General features: G+C 39.0%; 1 protein-coding gene across 19 annotated transcripts in view; it reads right to left on the bottom strand.

Annotated features, from left to right (window-relative positions):
• PARD3 (par-3 family cell polarity regulator) overlaps positions 1 to 26926 on the bottom strand; it is a 458069-nt gene that overhangs the window by 265544 nt on the left and 165599 nt on the right. For 13 of the 19 annotated variants that reach the window (XM_055707505.1, XM_055707503.1, XM_055707504.1 and 10 more), the window contains exon 4: positions 8336 to 8514. In XM_055707505.1, the coding sequence (XP_055563480.1) occupies positions 8336 to 8514 (179 nt within the window). Of the gene's footprint in view, positions 1 to 8308; positions 8515 to 26926 lie in introns of all 19 variants that reach the window. The other 6 variants (XM_055707494.1, XM_055707486.1, XM_055707491.1 and 3 more) reach the window with 1 other exon arrangement.

Raw genomic sequence — 26926 nt, 5'->3', positions numbered from 1 at the left:
CTGCAGTCCTGAAACGATGAAAGGAGCCCAGGGGATGACTTAACCGTTCTGTCTTCTCAAACTAAAAATATTCCACCACCACCACCCCTTTCTTCATTACATGGACAAGCACAGAGAAGAGCAGCGATTTAAGGTCAGAAGCAGGAGGGCAATGCCCCAAACCCGTGGCAAGCAAAGTGGCTGTGCCTTGGCTTTAGCTTTTGGTTTTAGCTTTTGTCCAGATTTCTTTTACTTTGTGTGCTCAGTAAGCAACGGTCTTAAGCTGGACATCTATATGTAGGGGCTGAAGAACTCGTTTATAAAGAGACAATAAAACTGGGCGGTAGCACAGAATGATCGTCCCTTTTCTATCAGGCCGTGAAACAAAACCAGGCTAAGTGACATCTACTTCAGCCCCAAATTCAGTCATACCAGAAATAAGCCCAGAGGGTGACTAGGCATTCCTGGTTTGAAATCCTGTATTTACTGGTTCCGAATTGCCCCACTGTCATGGTTTAACCCCGGCCGGCAACTAAGCCCACACAGCCACCCACTCGCTTCTGCCCGGTGGAATGGGGGAAAAGAGTCAGAAAAGTGAGAAAACTCGTGGGTTGAGATAAAGACAGTTTAACAGGTAAAATAAAAGCCACACATGCAAGCAAAGTAAAACAAGGAATTCACTCGCCACCTCCCATCAGCAGGCAGGTAGGGTGCGGCGAGAGGCAGAAAAGCCCCTGGGGCTGCGCAAGCCCTGCTTGGCAGGAACATAAGCAGCCCCGTGTTATCAGCGCTGTTCTCAGCACAGTTCCAAAGCACAGCCCCGTAACCAGCTACTTTGAAGAAAATTATCCCAGCCAAAACCAGCACACCCACTAATTAAAGCTTACTATGCCCTCTCCAGCCACACTACTCCTTTGTACAGGTTGGTTCCACATACTGGTCTGAAATTTATTCTGAGACTGCTTTGCCTGCTTGTCTTTCCTTGTCTTCCTGTGTGATTGGTATTTATTCCAAGATGACATAGGTGTGTTTAAAAATACAACAAATACAGCAAAAAAGGCTGAAATAAATACTGTTTAAACCATGCAGGCTTATGTCAGAACACTGTAGGGAAGCACAGCCTGCAAGCTGGATTGTACTTTAAACTTTTTTTATTTGCCAGCTACACATTCAGCCAAAATCTAGACCTGCTTTGTACCAATACACAACCTTGATAATATGAAAACAAGATGGACAAATATATGATTCTGCAGAAACTCCTGAACCATAGGTGTATGCTGTAAATGCACAGTTGTGGGTTGCAACTAAATAGATGAAAGCAGGTCAAAACCTGGATACAACTGAAAAAATGTATGTGTGTTTCTAAACTTAAAAAAAAAAATAAATCACTAAACCTGAGAATTCAACTTTTTTTTAACTTACTTAATCTTTTATCAACTTACTCTTTCAGGCTCAGAGTTTTTCACTCCCAAACCCAGAGTAAGCTATAAGAACACCAAAAAATAATTAAAAGAACTAAAGATGAACATTGAAACATGGGAATCTGCTAAGTACACATTCACTTAGATGAATGGCAGAGGAAAAGTCAGCTGTTTGTTACAACTTCAGTTATCCTACACCACATACTTGAAAGCTTTCAGTCTTCAGTATAGCTTTCATTGCCTCTCAGAGAGGTGCTCTACACATTTACTGAAATGAAAAGACAAACAACCTGTGCAGTTCCACCACTCTTTCATCACCAGTAAGAAAGAGACTCGCTTATCCAGACCCTCCTTGGCACTCCCAGCTTGTGAAGCAGCACTGTGTTCCCTCACCTATGGACCAGACATAGCTCACCCAGACATTGCTCACCAATTACACAGAAAGAGAGATGGGATAGCTCAGTACTAGGAGAAAAATACACATTCTTCCTACACTACTGATGAAGAACAGAGATGGAAAGTGATCAACAGACTTGCTCAGTCTCAGAGCAGAAGTGGGAAAAACCTCACCAGCTCTCAGATCTCTCTATCTTGCAACTAATAATCCATGAGGTAAAACAATTAAAAAAATGGAGAAAAATCTCACTTTCACTTCGGATTTGTTGGTTTTGTTGTTGGCTTTTTCCCTGCTTCTTAACACATCTGGTCATGACTGACTGTTGGATGCAAACAGTTGAATCCTGTCTGTGTACACAGTTCTCGGCAAACAGAAAAGCACAGCATCAAGTGATGCACATTGGCTGTTACCTCTCTGTGCACTAGGCAAGGATTTTTTACTTTGTCTCTCTCATTCCCAATGTGATGATGATAAGAAATACTGTATTTGTTCTCACGTTTTGACAGTCAGGAATTTTAAGATCTTTCATAGAGATTTCATATTTTATTGCACTAAAATATCACTAGCTGCTTTGCTAAAGGAAGTCTGATTTTTCTTCATGGTATCCAGTGAAAGTACAAGAGGCAACGGGCATATAAAGAAAACAAGTTATTAACTCAAAACATAAGAAACAGCTTTCTTACTGTAAGGGTGATCAAACACTGTAAGAGGTCGCCCAGAGAGGTGGCGCAGCCTCCATCCTTGCAGATGTATATACTCAATACCTGACTGGACACAGAACTAAGTAACCTGCTCTAGTTGACACTGCTTTGACCAGAAAGGTTAGACTAGGTATCTCCAGAGGTACTTTCCAACCTCAGCTGTTCTGTGCAAGTCATGAATATTACAAACTACCCAGGACAAAAATCACACATACAGTGTTTATTTTATATTGCACTCTGTTTGGGTATGATTCCACTAAACTATTTCATCATCGCATGACAAGTTGTCAGCAACACGCTACCACCACAAAGAAAGAAAACTCATGTATGTGACTTTTGTGCTTTGAATTTCCATTACTCTTTCTCCTATAACATTTTCTGCATTAAAACACTATTTCATCATCTGTGAATAACTCTCATTCTCTCTTCCTCTCAGTCTATGTGAAATCACATCTGAAATGACAAAAATTGTGACTGTCTCACTGAAAAGACAAAACCCCTGCTTAGATAAACACGGATGAAGAAATATTCATGGCTACTGAATCCTTCAGAACTTCTGTTTAACACACTGCATTTTTATTTTGAAAGCAGAAAGCTCCGTTCATTACGTGGGGGTTTAAAACCTATCATGACAGAGCTGTCAGGTTCTTTGCATTTACCCTGTACTTCTCCTTAGCTGATTCCACTGTATTACAGCCCTTTACCAACACTGTCCATCTGATACATGCCACCTCCCTTATGCAGGCGTACAAACCAGAGACTCAGGTTCCCAAGAAGCATCAGCAACATTCCGGTCTCTTTTTCCCAGAATGATGCCCAGTCTTTTAGTCCACAGTCTTTCCTAGTCAAAATAATTGATTTACAATCTGAAATCCAGACTCCCTGACTATAAAATGACACTAACACACAAGAGTTCTAATACAGGGCTCTTCAATTCTCTGAATTATAGTTAAAATCTATTGAAATACGATGTCTTTGGTGACAGTGATAAAGCAAACTTCACTAAGCTGTGTTTAAAAAGACTCAAAGCTAAATGAAACTAATTTTCACTTTAGAACTGATTTTGACACTGACATACCATTATTGTTGAAGCTTTTCATATAATGCATGCATGCTTTTCTCCTACCTAGGCATACTTCATTAGAGAAATATTTTTTATACTGTTTAGAAAGAGTATTAGAAAGCATTGCATCATTCACATAAATAAATAAAAACCCCTACAATCCAGCAATCTGAAAATTTATACTTATCAGTCTCAACCCACAGAAAGAGCAAAAATACCTGCAAGAAGAGACATGGGAAACACAATGCTCTACAGGTAAGGGATTTGACACTAGATGACACTTAGATCACTCCGATATGGTTTCAAATACTTCCTCTGCAGTTTACAGAGCCCGAAAAGATTCAGTTTCCAAGTAGGAAGAAAAGCACATCCTAAAAATAATTATTCCTGGAAGGTATGGCTATTTTCAACTTCAAAATACATCTATGGACAAACCATTTAAAAACAAACAAGCAAAAATGCCTGGTTGCTGACTAAATGGCAAAGGCAAAAAGACAAGAAAACATTTATTTTAAAAACGATGTGCCAAGTACACTCAGCTATGTGTTTGCTGTTGCTGATCCACCCTGCAGAGCATGTTGCATGCCATTTGCTTTGCTCCAGGTGGGTGAACCCAGGAGCGAGAGAGGCACAGAAGCCCACGCACAATCATTTTTCTCTTTCACTGCTCTCTCTTGAGCTCTCCTTTTTACTGTACATTTTCACATCTTTCTGCTGTACCAATGCCGTTATCTCTGATGCAACAACATATGAATCAAATTCAGAAAAGTCACAGTGGGAAATTTTTCATAAGCCAGTTAGCCATGGTTTATCCCTGCATTAAGCAAGGCAGGTTAACTAGATAAGCCTTGTGTCTTTCAGAGAAGCAGGATCAAAGCAGGTAACTAATTTGTAACAATATGCAATTCCTTGCCACAAATGGAGATACAAATTTAAAAATAAAGCACACTGAAAATACATAGGATAATTAATTCACAGTCGTTATAAGATGTAACATATCTGGTTGTTGCATTTATATTCTTCCAATACAGTAACGGAAACATTAAGGGAAAAGAAACATGATTTTTTCATTAATGCAGCTCACACCTATTACAGGCAACTAAGCAAGCCAGTAGGCTTTGGTACTGAATTATTAAGAACATGATTCAAATCAACAGTTATTCAGAAAACAACAATATCAAAAAACATTTTACTGCAGTGGAAAAGAGCACACATTATATGCTTCAGCTGCATATAATCTGTTCAGCTGTACAGTTCAACACAATTCAAACAAAATTACAGCTTGCAAATCAGGTATTACTGCAGGCCTTTGAGAAGATATTTTTACTAAGAGATTTCTTCTCGTTTCATTAGAATGGCTGAAGGAAGCAAGAGACAGGATTAAGCCAAGCTGTGAGTCACCTGTATTACCTAGTATGTCTCTCACAAAAACAATGTATCTGAAAGTGATTTTAATATTCAGTTTTTTAAAAATCCCGAGAAGTAAATTTACCTGCTAAAACTGCTGCTAATCATGAGCCCATTTTGTAAATACTTGCACAGACAAGGAGTCCTAATCATTTGGTTGAGATCAATCATGAGAAGGATACAGAAGGACAAGCCAGGAATTACCTAGCTGAGCAGTTACCAAAACTATAATAACTTGTAAATAATCAATAACAATGATAATTCTTCAAATAAATAAGTACTTTGGGACACAGAACATCTGGTTTCAAGTTGCTCTTACAGATGAACACAGAAACCAGAAATAATGAAGATTCCAATTCTAAGGAAACACAGCGTGTATTGTGATATCCTGACAATAAATATGATGTTTATTAACAATAAGATGATATGAAATATAAGAGAGCACATCCAGTTTAGTGCAAGGTTTCACACCAAAACAACCTTCTTACTGTATCAGAAATGCATCTCAAGTTAACACACATTCAGATCTTTGCAGGACCAACTCAGACCCCTCCAAACCAAACTCTGTCCCTTTCTGGTCATTGTCTTCTTCCCCTAAGGACACAGGAGAGCCTGATGTGCTGCCTCATCTACCCTAATAACTACAGATAGCACTACAGTTTCTTCAACGGGGTCCTTCAAACAGCCACATTTTTCCTCTTTCCCAGTGCCCTTTTCCCCTTCTGTTTGCCCAGTACTACTGGCATTTGTCCTGGATCCTTGCAGCTTTCAGTGCATGGCAGAATTCCCACCCCTTCACTTCATCTCAGCTTGGGCATCTGCCCATTTTCCTGCCATTCCAAATTCTTCTTACCCAAAATGCAACAAACACCAATAAGGAGTCTTCTCTTGCTTGTCCCCAAGAGATAAATCCCTTCCACCAGATACACACATGCAGTTTCCCTCTGCTAATTCCTCCAAAAATTGGACAGGGTTTCTACCTGTCAATTATTTCTCTTTTGAGGTGACAGGCTGAAAGTAATGTCACTACTCTTAAGAGTCAGTAGGTAGATGAAGCTTTTGGCAACTCTCCCAGAAACCCTTTTCTTGTTTCTGCAAGATACTGCTGGGGCAAAGTTGCTAATCTACAACTGTGCTGCAAATCTCAGCCCAAGAACATATGTTCTTGCGCTGTCAAGAAAGAGAACTGCAGTGAAAACATTACATAGTGCCATCCGCCCACAAAAGATATATGGGTGCTCAAGCCCAATGCACTGAGCAGAAAATTAAGATTGTTCTCATTGCCTTGCTTGAAATGTCTGTGTCATCTACAATCAATGAAACGGTCTGGAACAAAGCACAGCCATCTCTTTTTGTTATCTGAGTAGCTGAAGAAAACAACCTAACATAAGAAAAGTAGTGAGGACTTGTCATAGTTCAACTAACCAAAATACATTTGTAAAAATTCAGTGTTAGTTAGTACTTTGGTAAGGGATTGGTGACACAGACTTCAAAAATGAGCCTTTTAGAATAATACTACAAAATCAATCTTTGCTAATACTGGGAAATGAAAGGAGAACTCTTAATATCCATTCCTAAGAGAACTAGGATTTACTACAAAATCTTGACTCACATGAAGAAATCAAGATGCTGAAAAAAGATGAAAAAAACAAGTCTAGCACAAATGAATTTGGGATTAATTCATAACATATGTTGCACAAGCAATTATTATTTAATTCCAGTTGTTTACTGCATCTTATTAAAAATAGTGCATTCAGTGAGCTGCTGTATTCAAAGGGTCGATGTATACAGTGTGCAAAAAAAGGTAAAACAAATTATTAGTATCTATTGTGCTAACTAACTTATGTTAGTCCTTTCCAATCTTGATTTAATGTTCTCTTGTGCCTTGCCTCCCATCACTACATAAGGTCACATGCATTCCTTTCCAGTTTGGTCACCATGCTCCAAGAGACATGAAACACTTACACAAAAATCAAGAGTATGTACATGCTGAACAACTAATGATGCAAGACGACTAGTGTGAAAGATCAGCTGCTGTTCAATTCCCTTCAATTTCTGCTAACTTCAGACACTCCAAGAAATCTGATTATGCTGTATGGCCCTCCATATTTATGCTTGTGGTGTAATGAAGTACAGTCTCATTATGATTTCAGAAAAATTAACTAAAAATGTTAACACTTCAAATAGATTAATTATCATTTTTCTTCTTCACATCAGAATAGTATAAAAGACATCTTTTGAAACAACATGCACTTTCTGTGCCACACCAGTACAAGTGACAGAAAATATACCAGCAGAGACCTAACAATACCATGTTAAACGGGCATCTCTGTAAGAACATGGACCTCAATGCCTGAGTACTGTGCTTTTATAGATGTGTCTGAAATAACCGTAAGCCCACTGAAGATAGCTCAGTTCATTAGCAGCATGTGAAGACTTTATTTGGGAGTCTCAGCTGCAGTCTTAGTTTGCATTTATACTACACAGAATTAATAATAATAATAATGAAAAAATATTAATAAAGAAAAAAATAAAATAGCTATAATAAGATGTGTCTTTTCCAACAGGATTTTGTGTTGTGCAGTCAGAATGGCAACCAAAAGTGCAACTTGCTTTAAAAATTACTCATTTCTATTGGAATATATATATATATATATATGGTTTTCCTTTTGAGTTTGTCTGCAAGTTACCATCACAATAATGGGTAATGTCAGGGACTTGTACAAAAGGGAATATTTCTTCAATATATTTTCAATAATGCACTGCGAAAGGAACTTCCTGCTGTCTTTTTTAGTTAATAATGCAATTCGTGTAGAGATACTGAAATCATATTGGAAAAATGAAGGAAAAAATACTCACTGTACATTACACTGTTTTAGTTTCAAGAATGTTATCAAGGATGGACAGCATTTGCAATTTATGTTTTGTATTACTTTACTAGTGCCTTAGAAAGTAAAAACTAGCAATGCCGTGTCAGAAAGACAGACCAGAACTGCTGTGGGCACGCAGATTATTCATTGACATTAGGACGTCTGTGGAGATTACTAAAAACCATTATAGACATGGCCTATTTGCATTCAAAGAAAACGTGTGACAGCATTTAGGCCCTGCTTTGCAGAGTAATGAGTAATCAGTTTCAGCTACGGTTAATGGCAAAAATCAAGTTTTTAGGGCCCCCACTGTGGGCATCACAGAGAGTCCCTGAAGGGCGGGACACGTGTGAGCCAAACACTGCTCTGCTGATGATGGGGCTTGGTGGACAAGGTCATAAATCACAAGTTTAAACCAGGAGAAGGTGAGAGAAGGACAAAACAAGAATTCAAGGACATTTGCCACTTACTGGATAAAGAGGGGGAAAGAAATATACCTTTCTTTCATGAGTGCTGGGTACACCGGGGGTGTTCTGCTTGAGAAAGCCTGCTGTTGTGGACCACCTTGTAGGGTTTTTCCGTGAAGGCTCTTCTGAGGAAAAATTTGTGTCACTTACAGAGGTTGAGAGGCCAATCAGTGCAGGGTCACTACTACGTCGGACATGAAGAGGCATATCTGAAGAATAAAGCAGACAGTAAATAAACACTGACTAGATTTCAAATGTTTTTCACATAGGAAAAATATTTTTTCAAGCTCTTGATGGGTGGTTTGACCAAATGTGGTTTCACAGAGTAAGGAGTTATTGACCTCAGCATAGCTCCTCAAGGACAAGGTCTGTTTCCTCAAAACCACAGCCTTGCTGCTTGGCCACAAGAGAAGAAAATGAGGGCAAAACCTAACTCCAAATCTAGCAGAGTTCATTGGCTTTACACATACAAACACAGCATAGCTACTATCTGTCGTTGGTTGTGTAAAATTAAAAAAATGCATAAGCTTGAACAACTAAGAGGCTAAGGTAACTTACAGGTATTTTAAAAAGCAAGTAGCCAAAGGCCTAAATTCAACAGCCTCATGACAAAGTAAGGGGTGGAGTAGGCTGATGTGACCCCCACTCCACTGCCACGGCTGCAGCATGGGCACTGCCACCACAACACGCCTGCAAGAAGCTGCACACCAGCCTCTCTACAGTGAAAGGCAGCCTCCTCGCCTTCTAAAATACACTCTCAGTTTCTTTCCCAAAACTTATGAAATTGACTGTTTTCTATTCTGCATTCTTCCTTTGCCTCTTCCTGACAGCTGAAAGAAGATCTGTGCTGATTTACCCTGATTCCCTTAGCCTTCCAGCTGGCATGGCTGACAGGAGAAAAATATTTCATTAGTAATAAATGATACAGCAGTCAGGTAGACTGATTGCAAAGCGATAGGTTTTTTTAATATATGTAGAGGTCAAATCCATTCTGGAAGCATTGATGACACATTAAAGTTAGTTTCTCTTGAAATACAACTTAATTTTTTCCAATTTCATTTATTATCCTACAACAAATATCCACATATCTATCGTCTCCTTGCCCAAACAGAAGTTTCATTGCCTGTATTTGTGACCTCTTAGCACTTTCCCACTCAGCATCAGAATGGAGGGGACATGATTTATCAGTTGCATTTCTCTTTACTGCTGCACTGGGAACCTTGAGTGTGAAGTGGAAAAGAAAAGGTGAAGCCTACGGCATGTAAGCAGCAGAGTCACTGGGAGAGGCACACTGGGCAACAGCTGAGAAAGAAATCTACGTTTTAATGCTTTGATGAAACAATTCCCAAGGAAGCTGAAGGGGTATGTCTCAAAATGCTAGCAAAAAAACGCACAATGACAGCGGTTCACTAAATGACTGTCTCAAACTTTACAATATGTTTATGTTAATGTTACGTATAATAATACCAAAGCATCTTTTTTGCATGGCATTATAGAGACACTGAGAAATACAGTAAACTGTATCACGCTAAGAAAATGTGTGAGTTGGGGGTTTTTAGTCAACTAGGACTTGTGCTGCTGAGATATGCAGAAGCGTTACACAACCAAATACCAAAACAGTCACTCTATTTCACTCCGGTAAACAAGAATACAAAGAATTAATTAATGGGTTTTCTCCACAATTGTTATACTATTTCTTTTTCCTTTGAAAATTCCATTTTTCTTCATGTTCATAACACAGATATTCACAAGAGTTAATTTCCAGCAAACAAAATGTTTGCTTTTAGAAGTAATTATACACATATTTATACACATACAAATGTATATACACCTATAAATGTGTATAACAGAACTAGAAGTAATTAAAAGAATATTTCAGGAAAGATCACTTTAATTACACAGAAAAGTATTTATGGTCTGAGTCAACTCTATTTCCATTTTGATTACTCAGTATATACTCATAAACTCATAATAGAGGGTTTTTCTTTGATTGACTTGTCTTCAATTACTTCAGGTTTCATGAAGCAGCTGAAGGTAAAGCCTCTCATTTCCCCCTAGATGACAAACATCATAACAGTACACTACCAAACCACAAGAGATGTCTGTAACAAAGGCGGTACAGCTGCAGTCCCGGCAACAGGCCCGTGATGTGTAATGAAGTGACCCATTAACAGGGGTGCCTGTGCTGCTGGCATAGTCCTGAACATACACTCTCATTTATTAGATTAGCCTGAGCAAGAAAGTGGCTCTGTGGTATGTAGTGCCACTTAAGAAAAATACCAATCTATATCTGTTCCAAGCAGCAGCCCGTCCATATTATCCTTGTTTGCCTTAGCTACCCACCCTACAACAGAGAATTACAATTTTCAAACGTGAGTTCACTTGCTCCTTATGCTTGTACGTCTATATATAAGCATGGTGAAAGCAAAATGTTCTTGTGTTTTTACACTTTTTCTTCAAATTGCTTGACAAAACGAAAGTTCAGTTGGGTGAACTTCTGTAAGAAGATAAGCTGAATTACCGAAAAAGAAAGAAAGAAACTGGAATTCAAAACAGCGCTCCTGGAGAGGAGTGAGCAATTATCACTGCCTTGCCTTTCACTTTGTAGTGAAAGCCTGACAGTTTGCACCAAGTAGCAGAGACTTTTCACAATACAGGAAGTTAATCATGCAATGGAATTCCCAAATATTACTATGCTCCAGAGAAAACATTAACATGAGAAGTTTCTCTACAAAGTCTATTCACTGATGAGCCACATTTAATATAACCCGTTTCATTTTAGTAAGGTTAGTTATTGAGATAATTTCAGACATTTATTGAACACTTCTCCAAATCTGTATTAAAAAAAAAAAAATAATAATTCTGGCAATATAAACATGCAGCATGATCGGTTCTAGTCTCTCATTATGAAAATAGTTCCATACATAAGGAGAAGTGATTTGTATTACTAACCAAACTTCACAATACAGTGAATTATAAAAGACAGTAATTTGGGTGTGTTAGATCTGTGTATTTCCCAGTTAAACTAGAAATTTAAATATACGGAAATTATTTAATATTTTTTTTTAAATTTCTAGAATGGGACAAGCACATGGGAGATAGCTCTAGTGTATGCTGCTTGGCAATGGTCAATAGCACTCCAGGTATTAATCCAAGAATTAAATGTTATTCACACTATGTTAACCACAAATGGTAAACAATCTTCTGCATTCCTCTCTCCAATTCTATACTGAATATTCTATTCAGTATTGATATTCTCCATTAAAACAATAACATAAAAGAATAAATTGAACAGATTTTTCTACGAATATATTGTTCATTACAATCTTCTGGTTTACTTGAATTTATAGATTTGAAGAGGATATACTTTGAAATATTAAAAGAAAAATCAAAGGAGAGGAACTTAATAATTAAACCACAAGATGAAGTACGCACGGGACCAATGCAATGTCACTGATTCCAGGATGATGGCTGATACCGTTTGAAGTCTGTGGTTTCTTTGAAGAGTGGATAAAACAGCAATGAACTCTAATCACAAGGCTTCAAATTCTCTGTGGCACTAATGCACTGTAAATATTGATTTACTTCTGCAGCTAAGGTGCCTTTTAAATAAGCACTTGAAACGGTAAATCTAATAATGAATTACAGGAAGTTTTAAAAGTCTAAGAATTAAGGAAAAATTAAATTAAAAATCATGAAAGTTACCACTAACTCAGTTCTTGAGCCACATTCAAGGACCTGAAGTATTCACCCATGAGTCTAACGCTATAACTTCAGAAAGAATTATGTGTGACAGAGAATCCCATTAAGTTATGTATATAGCCACAGTTCCGCTAGAAAATGGTTATTTGTAGGATAAATACAAGCTGGATAGCAAAATGCTCACATTCATAATCATGAAATTCTGACTGGAAGTCTCATTTTATTAAAAGCAACAGCAGTTTCACTGTAAATTATAAAAACAACCAATACACATTTTATAACCATCTTTAAATGTTAAGAACACAGAGTTGTACCTTCCCTTCCTGCCAGCAATTCCATTTTTATTTTAAAAGGGTCATCACCTTCTCTGATTTTCAAATACACTCACGAGGAAAAGCATTTGAGGGTCTGGCAAATTTCATCCATAAAGCTGAGCATGTCGCCCTGCATGCAGGCATTCAGAGCAGAGGACAGTGGTCTCAGAATAAAGCTAATACATACCTTCCCATACCAATTTCCTCTCAGATGTCAGCTTGGAGGGCATGACTAGAAAACTACATACCTATATTTGTATAGCGTAGCCAAAATAATTTTACTCTGTGAAGATTTCAGCTAATATTTCAGCTCCTTAGTGCCAGCCATGGCAGCTTGCACAATGTGGTGTGCAGTGAAATTTAAGGCACAGAAATGAAAAAATAATCTTATGGTCATTTCTGGCCACCTCACACACACCACCAGGCCCATGACTGATGAATAGACCTGAACAGGACTTTGGTTTTCTCTCCATACTCTAGCCTTCTCTGGGAAAATGATTCTTCAGTAAAACAAAAAACTCTGTGGGGAAGAGCAGCTTTCAACAAGGAAGCTGCTCCGGTTAGACAGAGTTCCTGAAATAAGCCCATAGATACGTATGTACATCAGGGTATGTTGTATACACAAGGCACACGTAGATCCTACCTCAGCATCAAGAAACTGGTCCAGGGATGGGAGACAGAGACTCAACGCCTGTGTCACCCATCCACCTCATCCTACCACTCAAATCCTCATCTGGAGGCCAAGAGGAAGGATGAATCAGGGTCATCCTGAGGCTCAGGAATGCAGGACGGCTACTTTCAGCTTGAAATACTTGAAACTACAAGTTAAGACTTTGTCTATATTTAACTGAAATATCTTTTTAAAATATTTAGATTAGCCTTGAGTTTCGCACTCCAGACTCCAGCAGAGCTCCCCAGGCCCTGGTTCCAGTTTCAGTAGGTTCAGTTCAGTTCCTTGTTCCACTCACTTGGCAGCAACAGCCAAACATCCCTCATGACTTTTGAAAACTCAAATTCCCAGATCAGTTCAACTTTCTTGCAAACCTCTAGAGACAAGACAATGATAACTTACAAAGACCACTAAGGCTGTTGTAAACTGGACTACACAAAGAAGAACAACAGTTGGAGACAAAAAAACCTGCTGATTGTGAACTTACCTACAAACTGCATTAAACCCTAGCAGCAGCTAACATAAGCCAGAACTTCTCTACAGTATTAACAAAACAGTGCAAATCAAATGTAGGAGTCTTGAATTAGAAAAGAAAAAAATATTTAAAAATGTAAGCAGTTGCAGAGGTGATGAACTACTCCCTGGACAACTGCATCATCTGTCCTGCAGAAGCAATCTCAGGCATGCTATATGGAGGTGGCTGTGGGGAAGGATGCAAAACAGTAGCACTGCAAAGCTACCACCAGTTGCAGCATACCACCAGAAGTATACTTTTGGACATGACAGCAAAGGAAGAAGATAACCTATACCACCAACGCCCTATTCATGGCCCAGAGCCGTTATTTTTATCTCCCCTACAATCCATTCCGCTATTAAGTAATGATTATTTAATAAAAGAATTTCCCAAAGTGAATACTGTTTCCTTTGTCAAAACCTTCAGAATATTTTTTCTAAATTGTTATTATTTTCCCAAAATTTATCCTCCTATTACTAGTTATCTCTCCTTCACTTATGAAACTATCCTTTCCTTTCATGTGTCACAGACAATTATAGCATTTCTCCCCTAAACGGTGCTACATAGCTCATAACTTCACCTCTGCCTCTCTAATTCTCTACCACTGTTCATTTATGTAAATATTATCCTGGTCTTAACTTGTTCAGAAGACACCCAGAATAGTGTATTTATCTTACAACATACCTTCAGTATTGTCTTCAGCTATCTTACAAGAAGCAGCCTCCCTGTCTTTTTTTGAACTTCGACACTAATGCACGGTCACCAATAATCATATTTGGGTATTTTATTGTCATGGTATCAATCCAGAACATCCATAGAAGCCCTAAATTTTTTGCTATAGCCTCACTTCAGCACCTCTATCTTGCTAATTAAAGTATATGTTCAGTTTAGATCAATACTCTTATATGTTAACTTTATTCATGCTGAATTAAGTTGCATTTTTCCAGTATGTATACTGGAAATATATGAATATGAATTGAGGAAAGAAAAATAATAATACTACATCCGTATTATTATTTATCTTTCCTCCATTCACATTATTCTCCATTCCTAATTTATCAACATCTGGAAATTTAAGTAACAAACTTTTTACAGTACTGCTTCTCCCAGATTTAAAGATGTTAACCCCAGAAAAAACAGGAACCCTCACAACCCCCTACGGGACAACAATCTCTAGAGTAAGGCTGCCTCCAACTTTTTAAGATTTCTATGATGATTTTCAAACCATACGGAAGTGTTTATGCTCACATTGACTTGGAATTTCCAAGATGCTTAAAATTATATTGAATATTTTAACATTTGCAAGTATTACATCAATTGTGCATAATTCACCTGTAAATGCCAACTACCTAGTGTTCATGACTCTCTCATAATTATACAAAAGCTTAAGATTGCATAGTTTAGATAATTAGCGTTTCTCTACTTGAAAATATGTTTATGCTTAAAAACGTCAACTTCTAAAATGAATTTCTCTACATTCGGAACTCTTGGTTAAATAACAAGACTGCTATTCCTCTTACAAAGAAAAACAATCATTGTTAACTCCACACAATTCCAGATATTTATAACTACTTCATGTACAAATCCAACTGTTTTCAGTTATTCTTCTAGCTATTGATCTTCACACAACAGCTTATGCACTTCCTCACATATTTTCAATGTTATCAAATACTTTTCTCTACTTCCTTATTTCTTTAGCTTTAAAATGGCACATTTATAAGCATTTGCACATTAAAATCATGACAAATCACAACTATTCTATTTTCCTCATACTACCGCCCCATGCAGTTGGAGATCTGGCAGGCAGCCACATCAGGAGCAGGACAGAGGCCATACCGCAGCACTAAAAATGCACAACGTGGTCTTCCAGATGGCAGATGAACTGAGGCAGGTCAGGGAACTCCTACACTCAGCCTGCAGAATCTGACAGGTGTGCGTATGTCCCTAACCATCACATAAATATGGACAGAATTCACTTGGCTGTGTAAAACATGCAAACAAAAACCCACTGTGAGCTAGCATAACTTTAAGAAATACAAGATACTGTATTAGCATGCCTATGATCAGAAACGAGTCAGAAAAGTAAGATCATCTCTGGAAGAATGGGCAGCAGTGAAAAGAACACGTTCAAGCCACCAGAAAAATTCTTACTACAAAGCAAAAGAAAGAAGATAAGTCCTTACCTTCTTAGTATCATTTTCAGTTTCTTTTAATAGAACCTAAGTTTTCCATTTTCCCAAACATGACTGCTCAATGACTTTGAAATTCAGAAATAAGAAAACATCAACCTGCCACAGTTGTATTTTAATAATGAGGTAATGTTAAATCCTTATCTTGAAAGGCCTTTAAAATAACAGTCTTCCTTCCCTTTCTCTAATATTCTTTCTTCTTACTTTTGAATACTGAGATCCAGGAGGAAAAAGATGATTGCAGCTTGAAACTCAATTTACTTAGACACTGACTTTTAAAGCTAATTAGAGAAAGATCTTTAAAACCGAAATTAAGATTTAATTACCTCCACCTTCTCTGTCTCCTTTCTCTGGGCTTTTTTCTAAAATGCAAATATCTTTGCATGCCAAGAGAAAAGACAAAAATGTCAGATCTTACAAATGTTCTACTCATCCCTGTCAAAAAATTATGTTTCAGTATGTTTTAATGAGCTGCAGCCTCAGTTTTTTGGGTACATTCTTTGTGGATCTGCTTAAAACATGCTGGATTACCCCTTTATCTGTTTTCACGCTAGTGCTACAAATGTAGGAAAAATGCACTTCTAGCCCCCTAGATGTTAAGAATTTTTGCAAAATTTCTTCCTTACTTCTTCAAACAGTTGTGCTACAGTAGATGCATCAACAGCTTTGCTGCTGCTGAAGCTTTTCTGCTTACATCTAAGATCACGCCTTGCTATATATATATTTATATTATAATGAAGACACTATATTTTGCATCTGCGTTCACAAGTCATTTCGCAGTGCAGGCAAGGGTTTGCAGTGATGGGAGCAACTTTGAGTTGATAATGCTTCACCACTCTGAGACACAGCAAGGAAGTTGCCAGATACTTTTCTTATCAAAACTTTGAAAAAAAAACCAACCTAAAACTGAATGGCAAAATTGCTCCTTGTAGTGAACATAATGCAGTGATGTGAAAACTGTTTATAGTTTATGGTCTAAATGTCTTGGGTAGGCTCAGAAAGGCTCACTTAGAGGAAGAAGTTCGCAACTTTTTCCTGGACAGAAGGGAAGAAATACAGATGCAACAACAGGATTTAGACTGTAACTTGAAAAGCCTAGTTGGGCAGAACCAGGAATGATACAATGTGTATAATACACATCATGATTGTATCAGACAGACAAAATCTGCTGTGGTCGCCAATGTTGTGACCCCCTTCTAGTCGCCAGGCTACCACTGTGCCGTTACATGAGGAGGAAAAGTTGTAGGTAGGAGTACCATTACTCTGCGGTACTAGATATTACAGCTTCAGAACTGCTTCTTGGTCTGTATCTACTTCCAGCTTATCCTAGAATAAACTTTCTTTCAACATCTGTTGCCAACACAACCTCATGCATCACTACAACACCTCATATGTGAGATGGGAATTCCTATGGGGATCATATCCAGGTGCCAAAGAGTTAAACATGCTTAACTCCAATTCAGCAGGTATGTGTGTAATTAGTAAGGGATTTGTTTTTACACCAGTCCTCACAAAGCTGGTACAGGAATATCTTTCCCTCCCTCCTCTCCATCAGAACCTACTGTCATATCCACTGGCTCATGAGTTATGGCACTAACTGACTTTTCAAAAGTCTGCACTGCCCAGAGGGCTGTGGAGCCTCCACATCACCCATCAGCATCGCCCCTGTGGCTCCTGTCTGGAGAAGGAAACACTACCCACTGCCCATTTCCTGGGCAAACAGCCAGGACATTAAAACCAACGGCATTTCTGCTGGGGTTTTGAACAGGGAAAAAAACACCAAACTTCTGGATTTGTAAAGACATTGCAACGTCATCACAAAATAGTCCAGCGTGTACACAGGACATGGTAAATAACAGGTGGCAGCAGGGAAGCTACTGGCAGCTTAACTATGTGAACAGTGAACAAGTTACATATGATGGTTGTTTACTTCATTTATGTTTGAAACCGTGAGGGAAGAAGTATTTCTTTGCCAGTCATCTGATGCATACTCCATCTTTGGACGTGTTTGGCTGTTAACCTAGCATGTCTTCACATTTCCGTGGAGAACCTCCTTGCCACTGAGCAGGCACTGGGCACCTGGCCTCTCCTCCAGCAGGCTGGGCAAGCATGGCCAGCTCCAGCCTCACTCCACTGCAGAGAAGTACAGGGTTCCAGGCCACTGTCAGGCTGGAGAAGGCAATAATTTTGGAGTATCACCACCTGGAGGTGGATCTGAGCCTGTGTTACCCAAAATTCACACTTTCATGACAGATTTTTAACTGAAACATTAATAGTTCTGACCACCAAGAAAACCTGACTACAATCATTTAAAGATGAGTGGTTTGGGGTTTTTTGTCAGAAATTATCTGTGCATGCGTTTTCATAGCTATATGCACCAAATTTAAAGAAAAAAGAACATGTGGAAAGAACACCCTTTATGCACACTACCACGCTTCTGAAATAGAAAAAAAAAATTAAAAAAAATACAACTAACACATATAATAAGATAGAGTGAACATAGCCCTTAACATCTATTAAAAATTACTAACAGCTTCTGCAGTTTTAATGGAACCTGTTCTTGTTTCCATGACAGAAACATTACTAGGATTAGAAATATGTTGGTACATTCATGAAACATGCTCTCGTTCAAAGTGTTATCAAATCTCTGCAAGTTAACATTTTGCTAAGCTCTTACCTGCCAATGATGACCAAGAAGAGTAAAAGATCTCAAGCAGAACTAGGAAAAGGCCATGCCATGCCACCTCATGTACCCAGACAGACAATTTTTAGCAGAAGGCTCTTCTGCATGCAGTGAGTAATACAGCTCAAAGGCAAAGCACAGAGCATGAAGATCTCAAGAATATTATTTTCTGTCATTCAGCTACAACTATCAAGCTGAATCCCCAAAGACAAATCAAGTATTTGTGTGTTTAAGTAATGAGATGAAATGCCACCAACACTCCTCAGCCACAGGGGATGCATGCCAGTGGAGCTGCCATGCCCATGACCTGGGAGGGCAGATGGCACGGCTCTCTACATGAAGATACAATGCTGTGCATGACTTCTTATTGGGGGTAGGTTGTGAAGTAGCTTGAAGTTTGGGGACTACATAAACCGACCGGCATCCAAACAAGCTCTTTCCAATTACATGAGTGGGGAAAAAGAAGTTCCAACTATCAGCACAGCATGCTGAAATCTTCTCATTAACTCTCAAAGTTAAAGATTAGTTTCTGCAGAAACTCTGGTGCTCCCAGTAGCCAAATAGGGAGTAAGATAATTTAGACCACATTGGAAGTTTTTAGTTAAATTGTTCAGATAATGCCCACAATGGGACAATAAAACAGAACATCTACTGTTGTCCAAGGGGTGACAGACCAACAGACATCTTTAATTGTTCTTCTTTACTAGAAACAGATCATATTAATAAACTATATTCCCTTCTTTTTTAAAACCATGCCTAATGAGCAGTAAGAGACTAGCTGCTGCTTGAAGCATGGGCAAAGTTGAGCATTCCTGTCTGTCTTTACATGTGCTTTACAAAGTCCCTTACAACAACCGGGAGCCTGAATTGTTGTTTTGTGGAAGTGTACAAAGTTTTCTACACCTTAGTGAAACTTTGGCAACATTTCTTCTCCCTCCCTCCTTCCTTCCCCGCCCCCCCCCCCCCCCCCCCTTTTTTTCTCTCCTCCCTTCTAACAACCCTGGAAACGTGCAGTTACACTGTGTGCTTTATCACATACCTCTCCTTTTTTTTATTTCACATTGCCAAGGCTGAAAAGAGTCAAAAAGTATTCCTAAAGGTTCAAAACCAAGATTAAGCAAATAAAAAGAACCTCAGATGAAGTTCAAAAAGAAATCTCACTACACGAAACACAGTTCATGAGTTTTTGGATCAATGACTTTTCATGCTTGCAGTTGCCAATTTTCATTATAATTTGTGATTGGTTCTAGCCCAGAAGTGAAGATCATCTTTCTTAGTGGAGAAACAGCTTTAGCCAGAACTAACAGAAGATATTTACTGAAATACTATGGTATATACTTCATGCCAGAATTTGTCAGGTTCCCAGCAGCTAACTTTTCCAAGCTGTCTCCACACCACAAGCCTCCTTCCATGTCTCATCCTAGAATGTGCTACAACAATTTCAAATATCTGCAGGCAGAAAGAGAACATGAGGCAGACAAATTTTATTTTACAAAAATTATTAATATTTTAATTGTGATTATCACTTTTCATTTTATACTATTTCATTCCGTTTCATTATTCAAAGGAAATTAATAATGTATTTATTGTTCTGCAGTCCAAAATGTATTGATACACTGAGATGTATGGATACATGAGAAAAGGAGGGGACAGCCACCGTCTATTACTTGGTCCTCTTCCATTAGCAGGAATAATTGAAGGCTGTTGCTTGAACATGAGGAATCCCAAACAGATTCAACAGAAACTCAACAGCCCAGGACAGGTTACCCAGGAAATGCCCTGCAAGTAGTCACTTAGCCAAAAGCAGTCTGCAAAACTGCTCAAACATATTGCATTTTCCACAAAGCAGAAGAATGCTGTTACAACTGATCAGGCAACTGAATGCCGCCTTCCGCACCTAAAGCCAGTTAAGTGCCTTGTGCTCCAAATACATACACCTCCCTCTCCAAGTCCTTGCCGCAGAAAGATAGCAAGTTGACAGAACCTCTACTGAGAACCTACAGAAGAGAAACAAAGGAACCACACGTTCCTCTAGTCCGTGTGAAGCCATGGCCAGGGCTGCCTGCACACGAGCTGACAGAGAGAGTACTCGCTTCCCCGAGTGCCACATACCCAGACAAAGCTCCTACAGCATCAATGCTAACAACTTCAGCCAATGAGAAAATATATCCAAGAGTAAAGCAGGAACATGGAAGGGTCACTATCCATCCAGCTATCAACATGGAGATGCAGAGGAGGCGCTACCTTTCTGCATGAGCACCCAAGCTGCACTTTGATGCCACAGTCAGGATGTAAAGGACAGCTGTAAGAGCACTACGGCAACCAGTCCTCAGCATCCATGGGCTTCCCCTGCCCATCTTGTAGCTGCGTATCTGTAAGATGCTGCTACTACAACCAAAAATAAAATTCACTGCAATAATATTTTTTTAACTTCAGTTCTCTACAAAGGCTCTGTGAAATGCAAGTCACATATTTTCCAGTCCTCTAAAGGAAGAAAGTTATCTTGCATAACCACTGAAAGAAAGCCACAGGAGAAGAGAGCCATCTCCTGTACTGATGGAGTTACTTCTTTAACCCACCTGAGAGCAATGGATTTTAGGGAAGAAGTCTTAGTATCACCATTTTTATCTTAGATAAAATTTAGAAAGCTTTCTGGTATTAAGGCCTCCCTAGCATATTGATTTTTCAGTACATGCACCCTTATGAGGTTTTTACACAGCACCTGAACATTCACTAAATAAACATTGGGAAGATGTACAAACAAGGGTGAGTGGTACATCCATAGGCTCTCACAGACCATCAACTTCTCTGCAGTGTGCAGCAAGTAGTCGGTGTGCTTCTAGCACAAAACCACCTCTGGTTTGTTTGAAGTGCTTACTTCAAAATCTGGAAGTTAACTCTAAGAAATTGTTTGCATAGATTCTGCCAAATTACACTATTTTTACATAAAACATGGTGCTTCTTACTAAAGAATATCTGACTTTAATAAAAGTAGCTATCTTGAATTTCATGTAAAATAAGACAGCAGGAAAATAGCCTATTTTTTACTTAACTATGTCATGCAATCTCTGAAGGTAGAGTATTTTAACATCTATAGGATAGCTAGGTCATATTTCATATGAGATGTCAAGAAACCTACCACATTAAATAATATCGAAGTTATTATTCATCACTACAAATAAAAAGGCTACTTAAGACAGAGAACCCTCATGCACCCTTTTTTTAAGGTCACCCCAAAACAAAAGTAAATCCATATTCATACAAATGTGCATTAGTTTAAGTTGGGATCTTGTCTGTACAGAAACTGAAACATTATCTTCCATATGATTCACATAAACACTAAAAATATTTCTTAACAGTTTCTGAAACTAAGCTTTCTGAGAATAAGTTCATTACTTTGTGCTTCTTCTCTGGAACTTGTAAAAATATTTTAAAAGTTATTAATTCATCACATTGTTGACTCTTGTGTCTCAGACAACATTTGGATTTATGTATCTTTGAATACTTCCAAAGCATGTTTAAAACCCTTACTCTTACAGTCAAGTTCAAATTTAGGAGCAGAGAAAACTTATCCATTGGTCATGCAACACATGCACAAAATGCAAACGTCCTCAAAAAGTTTACGAAGAGAGAAAAGACTAAGCGTATGTGGGAAATGAAGTCTGAATCTTAATAATGGAGGGTATCTCCTCCTCTCCACAACACAACATTTCTGAGAGGGGCTCTTCATCATCATGCAAAAGCCAGCAGGAGGAAAAGCCACTCACAGAGGAACAACTCTTGGATGCAGGTATTACAAAAGACATCGCTGCTGGACAGGAGGGCACCCTGGGCTGCTCCCTGTTCCCTGCTTAGCATCAAGCACCTCTCACTCACCTCCCCGTTTTTATCAGTTCTTGGCATGCAACCATCACTGTGCTTTTTGTGTGATTACTACAGCAATTCTAACGTAGGGTAGATTAAAATAAGCTAAACAGGTATATTTGCTTTTTCTGAGATTACCTTTTCTGAGATGCATTTGTGTAAAGCAAGGTTGCTCTCATGTTCTTCAGAAGCAGCTGTTATCTCAAACACAACTACTAGACTAAAACCAGCAACCAAGTGTAATCATTTTTTGCTGTTTCCACCCAGCGGGAGAGAAAAGCAGTTAAACACCTCTGAGAGCTTTGCTGCACCTCTTCAGCAACAGCACCTCAGCAGGGCTGGGAAGCAGCTTCACCAAGAGGAACAGGAGCCAAAACCACCTAAATCCCACACTCATTTGGATGTCCACACTCCTCGCTCCTGGTTGGCACAAGAACAGAGTTGGGATGTTGGCCCCCTTCTTGGCCTGCTAACTACAGCGGACATGGAGAGACAGATGATGATGCTCTGCACATCCATAACCTATAGGCAGGTACATAACATACCCCACCGGGTCACTGAATCACACTGTTGCAGACATGCCCACTGAACAGTTCCTCCCAACACCCCTTTCCAACTGCAGGAGGTTTGTAGCTCTTGTCCCTGGGTACACTTTGTCCTTTAGGAAGTCCCGTGATGCAGCCAGAGAGGACAGAAAGCCACCTTTTCAGTAAACGCCAATTCACAATCCCATTCCTGAGGGTTTTTAACAATTTTGTTTCCCTTTTCATTTTACAGCAGAGGAAAAGGCAAGACCTGGACATCACGTGCTTTGTGGGACTCACCTGGAGATGACTAAACAAATACAAGCTTAATCCAGGAAAGTATAGTAGTAAGTTCTTTAACAAAATCTACTTTTGCAGATCTTGCCATCAAAAAAACCCAACCTCTCTGGACCTAAAATGGAGGATAGAAGTCTTTGCATGAACAAAACAAACACAAAAATTCTTAGATCAAAAATCACTCAGCAGCATGAGGCTGAAAATTTTTTTCCTACTGATTTACTACGTGGCAGTTTGCTTGTCTAGCCTTTCCAAAGAGCAATCTAACATTACTGTGAGGACAGCGAGAGGGAAAATTGCTGCTTAAGTGGCAGGTTTGTTATTGTTTGACAATTCTAAAGAGTTCACTAGAAACTTCTAAAAGGAGCATCTCTAATTCCCTGAAATTACTGATAATCGGCCAAGTGAATGGAGAACAATTATGAAGAAAATTGAATGCTTCCAAATGCCAATTTGCTGTATATCCTGAATTAATATTGCATAAGCATTTTTAGTCTCTCGCTGTAAAAGCAAAAGAATAAAAACCTAGGCCCACAGGCATTCTCCAGTGGCATTCCTTACAGAATTTATATCATCATTTTTGCATTTTGTAATCATACTTAGCACTTATGTGGTGGCTTACATCTTTAACCTATTTTTCTTCTAAAACAAAAAAAAACACCTGTCTTCTGTATTGAAGGTTCAACAATAAGCAGTCACATCACAACAGCATGAAGCCCCCTAATACAGCCAGATATATAAGCTGTTTTTTCCTACTAATTAAGTCAGACCAGACTTGAAAACAGTGCTGCAAAATAGTCTCTGGAACTTTTTGTGGTACAGCTACACCAGCAGCTGGCCATGAAGTATGGTAAAGAGCAGAAATAATCTGGGAAGAAAAGGGCTCAAGATGTCCATTTTTTAGCTGAGCCAAAACACATCAGTTTCTGTTAAAAGGCCATGAAAGTGTAAAATGTTAAGTCATAAATTTTATCAGCCCAGATTTCCTGGGTAGCAGCTCAGGCACCAGCCAGTCCTGCAGGAGAGCGAGACCAGCACAAGCCATGGTGACAGAACCAGATGCTGTCCGTCCTCCTTGGTTCACACTAATGGGGAGCTGATTCAAAAAAACAAAAGCAAAAACCCTTTAAAGTGAATTTTCTCCTTTTTCTCCTGGGGGAGGGAGGGGGGGAGGAAAGAAAACCCACCAAAACAAACAAACAAAAAAAAAACCCAAACCCCACACTCTCCACCTACAAACAAAACAGGGTATGGATGGACAAGAAACCCAGTTGCTGTGGGGTTTGCTGGAGAAAGGGACATTACAGCAGTATAGCTAGAAAGAGACAGGCTGTGTTAGATGTGACTGGAAGACTACAGAACCAGCTGGAATGGACACAGTAAACAGGGAGACTGTACAGCTGGAAAAACGGCATTAAAAAAAAAAAAAAAAAAAAAAGGAAGAAAACAAATACAGAAGTGTTAAATGAGAAAAGCACAAGTCCAAGTGTGCGAAGAATCATTTGCTACACAGACTGCAGCTGACGGCAAGACTCCAAACAAGACTCATAATTCAAATCCTGAAGACACCCTGTGATCATCCTGTCAAACACCTATATAAGCCCAGGTACACTGTGCAATAATGTCTGCATTTAGTCTTTTAACTTCTGTTGGAAATACAAAAAAATATTGACTTGAATTTCAAGACTTCAGGAGACAGAGAATCCATCAAAGCCCTGGGACTGTCACTTTTAAAGCTCTGCAATTCAGCGAATGTCTTCTACATCTGAGACATCCACAGTTTGTGTTTCAGGAAAGGTAATTCAAAATGTCATCATGCACTTACACAAATCTAAGATTACACACAATACCATTTTTCATTTTGTGATTAACACTTGAGAAATAACAAAAGTGTAATCATGTGGGATTATCCTTCCTTTTCATGTCTTTTTAACTGTTTTTTGCAGTTTCTGGCATGGACCAGGTCTCAGATTCTATAGATAGTTTTGCAAAGAGAAGGAAAGGGAGATAAGGAGGGCAGCAGAAACCTGCTCACTTCTCTCTCATAATCATGCATCGTTTACATGGCTGCTAGGGTAATTGTTTATATGGCAAAGTAACATCAAGGAAACTTTTATGTATTTTTATTTTTCCCCAGGGAGGTAAGTATTCCCTTTGTCTAACTCCTTCCCACCAGCTGCCCCCCACCCTAATCCATGCTTCTTTGTTCTTTAATTCTTCATGCCTTCTCTTTTCCTTTCCCCCACTGTTTCTGATCACAGGCTGATACGAAGTGGTTGTCTCCTTTCTAAAATTTCCATGAGGCATCAAGTTAACACACTGCACCGGGTTCTCAATCTGGAAGTCAGCAAATGGAAACAGAAGGAAGGCGCATCAAGTCACCAGCAAACCCTCTCTCAAGTTAAGGCTTGTCCCCGTCACACACACTGAGCATCTCACATTCTGCAGCTTGATAACTACAGACAGAAAGCACAGAGCACACAAAGAGCCTTAATCAGCAGCCCTACCTTTGACATTTCCTCGCTTTTCATTGTGAAAAATGACCCTTCAGGTGTCTTAAAGCAAATGACAGAAAAAATAGTAGGGGGAAAAATCAAGTAAGGAAACACAGAACAAACAATTTATATTGCAATGCAAGTGAAAGAAGTAAGAAATAGTTAGGCTAAAATGAAGCAGATGGATTTAATTTGGCTGGTCGAGGTAAAAATGAAACTGAATTCAGCATATGTATCTATGAGTGAAAATTACCATCCATCTTGCTAAAACTATGACTTCAAGATCCAGAACTTTTTCTAAGGCAAGACCAAGCAAGCACCGTCTTTTCTTTACGTGTTACATATGCCACTTGCTTCAGGATTTTTTTTTTGGGGGGGGGAAGGGGAAGTGAAGAAAAAACAGAAGTAAAGCTCTCCTTACAAAAGCCATCACTTTTGATATAGCATAAGATATATTATTGGATTTAATTACTTACTAAATTCTACAAAACATGGTCAATTAATTCCTTCCTCCCACAGAGGTCTGAAACTGTTCCTTTCAGAGGAAATTCTAACTATGTACCAATCTTATCTGTTTTCATACAGAAAACACTGAAAATCTCTTGTCCTAAAACTCAAAGACATCTGCCAGATCTGGGAGGCATAAAGAGTGTGTGTGTGTTGGGGGGGGGGGGGGGTAGAAAAAAAAAACGTTGATTCGCAAGGACTGAGTGCCTGTTAAACACAATTGGATTTGCAGAAAAACCTTGAAAGCACATGTACTCGGAAAATATTTAAAACATCTGGTGAAACCTGGATGAGGGGAGGGGGAAATACAAGCCCATAACATGAGAACAAATTAAAATACTTCATTAAAAATATTTTTTACCCTTAGTAAAACATTCTGACTTTGAAAAAGAAAAATGGAAATAAATGGAGCAAAATCCTAGCCCTGGGAGAATTCAGAAACTGAAGCCAGTACCATGGCACATACAGCACAGCACAAATTGCTCAGCATGAGTGACGCTGACGTACTGCCTTCAGGGTCTAAGGAGTAATTTAATATTCAATTCAGCCCGTAATAGGAATCCCATGGAAAAAATTCACATCCACAAAACCATCCTGGTAAAACGCAGAATGAATAAGGCTCCTGGAAGCTTGCTTATACACCAGCAGCCACAGCAGGTAAACAGCACATAAATATCAACATTATAATACTACCCCGAACTCGCAGCCGTTGAGAACTTTAAGGAAATTCTAACATACAAGTGCCAACCAGTTCACATGTGCATGCACCACGCTCGTCTGCGAGCTCGCGTCACCAGGCACATACCCAGGCAGCTGCAAGCCAGAGTGGGAAGACTGCAGCGTCCGAGCCCAGCCGAGTGCC

This window comes from Falco cherrug, chromosome 4 (assembly GCF_023634085.1).
Source record: "Falco cherrug isolate bFalChe1 chromosome 4, bFalChe1.pri, whole genome shotgun sequence".
Classification (NCBI taxonomy): Eukaryota; Metazoa; Chordata; class Aves; order Falconiformes; family Falconidae; genus Falco; species Falco cherrug.
The sequence above is the reverse complement of the archived record's forward strand: the minus strand, read 5'-3'. Positions and strand labels throughout refer to the sequence as shown.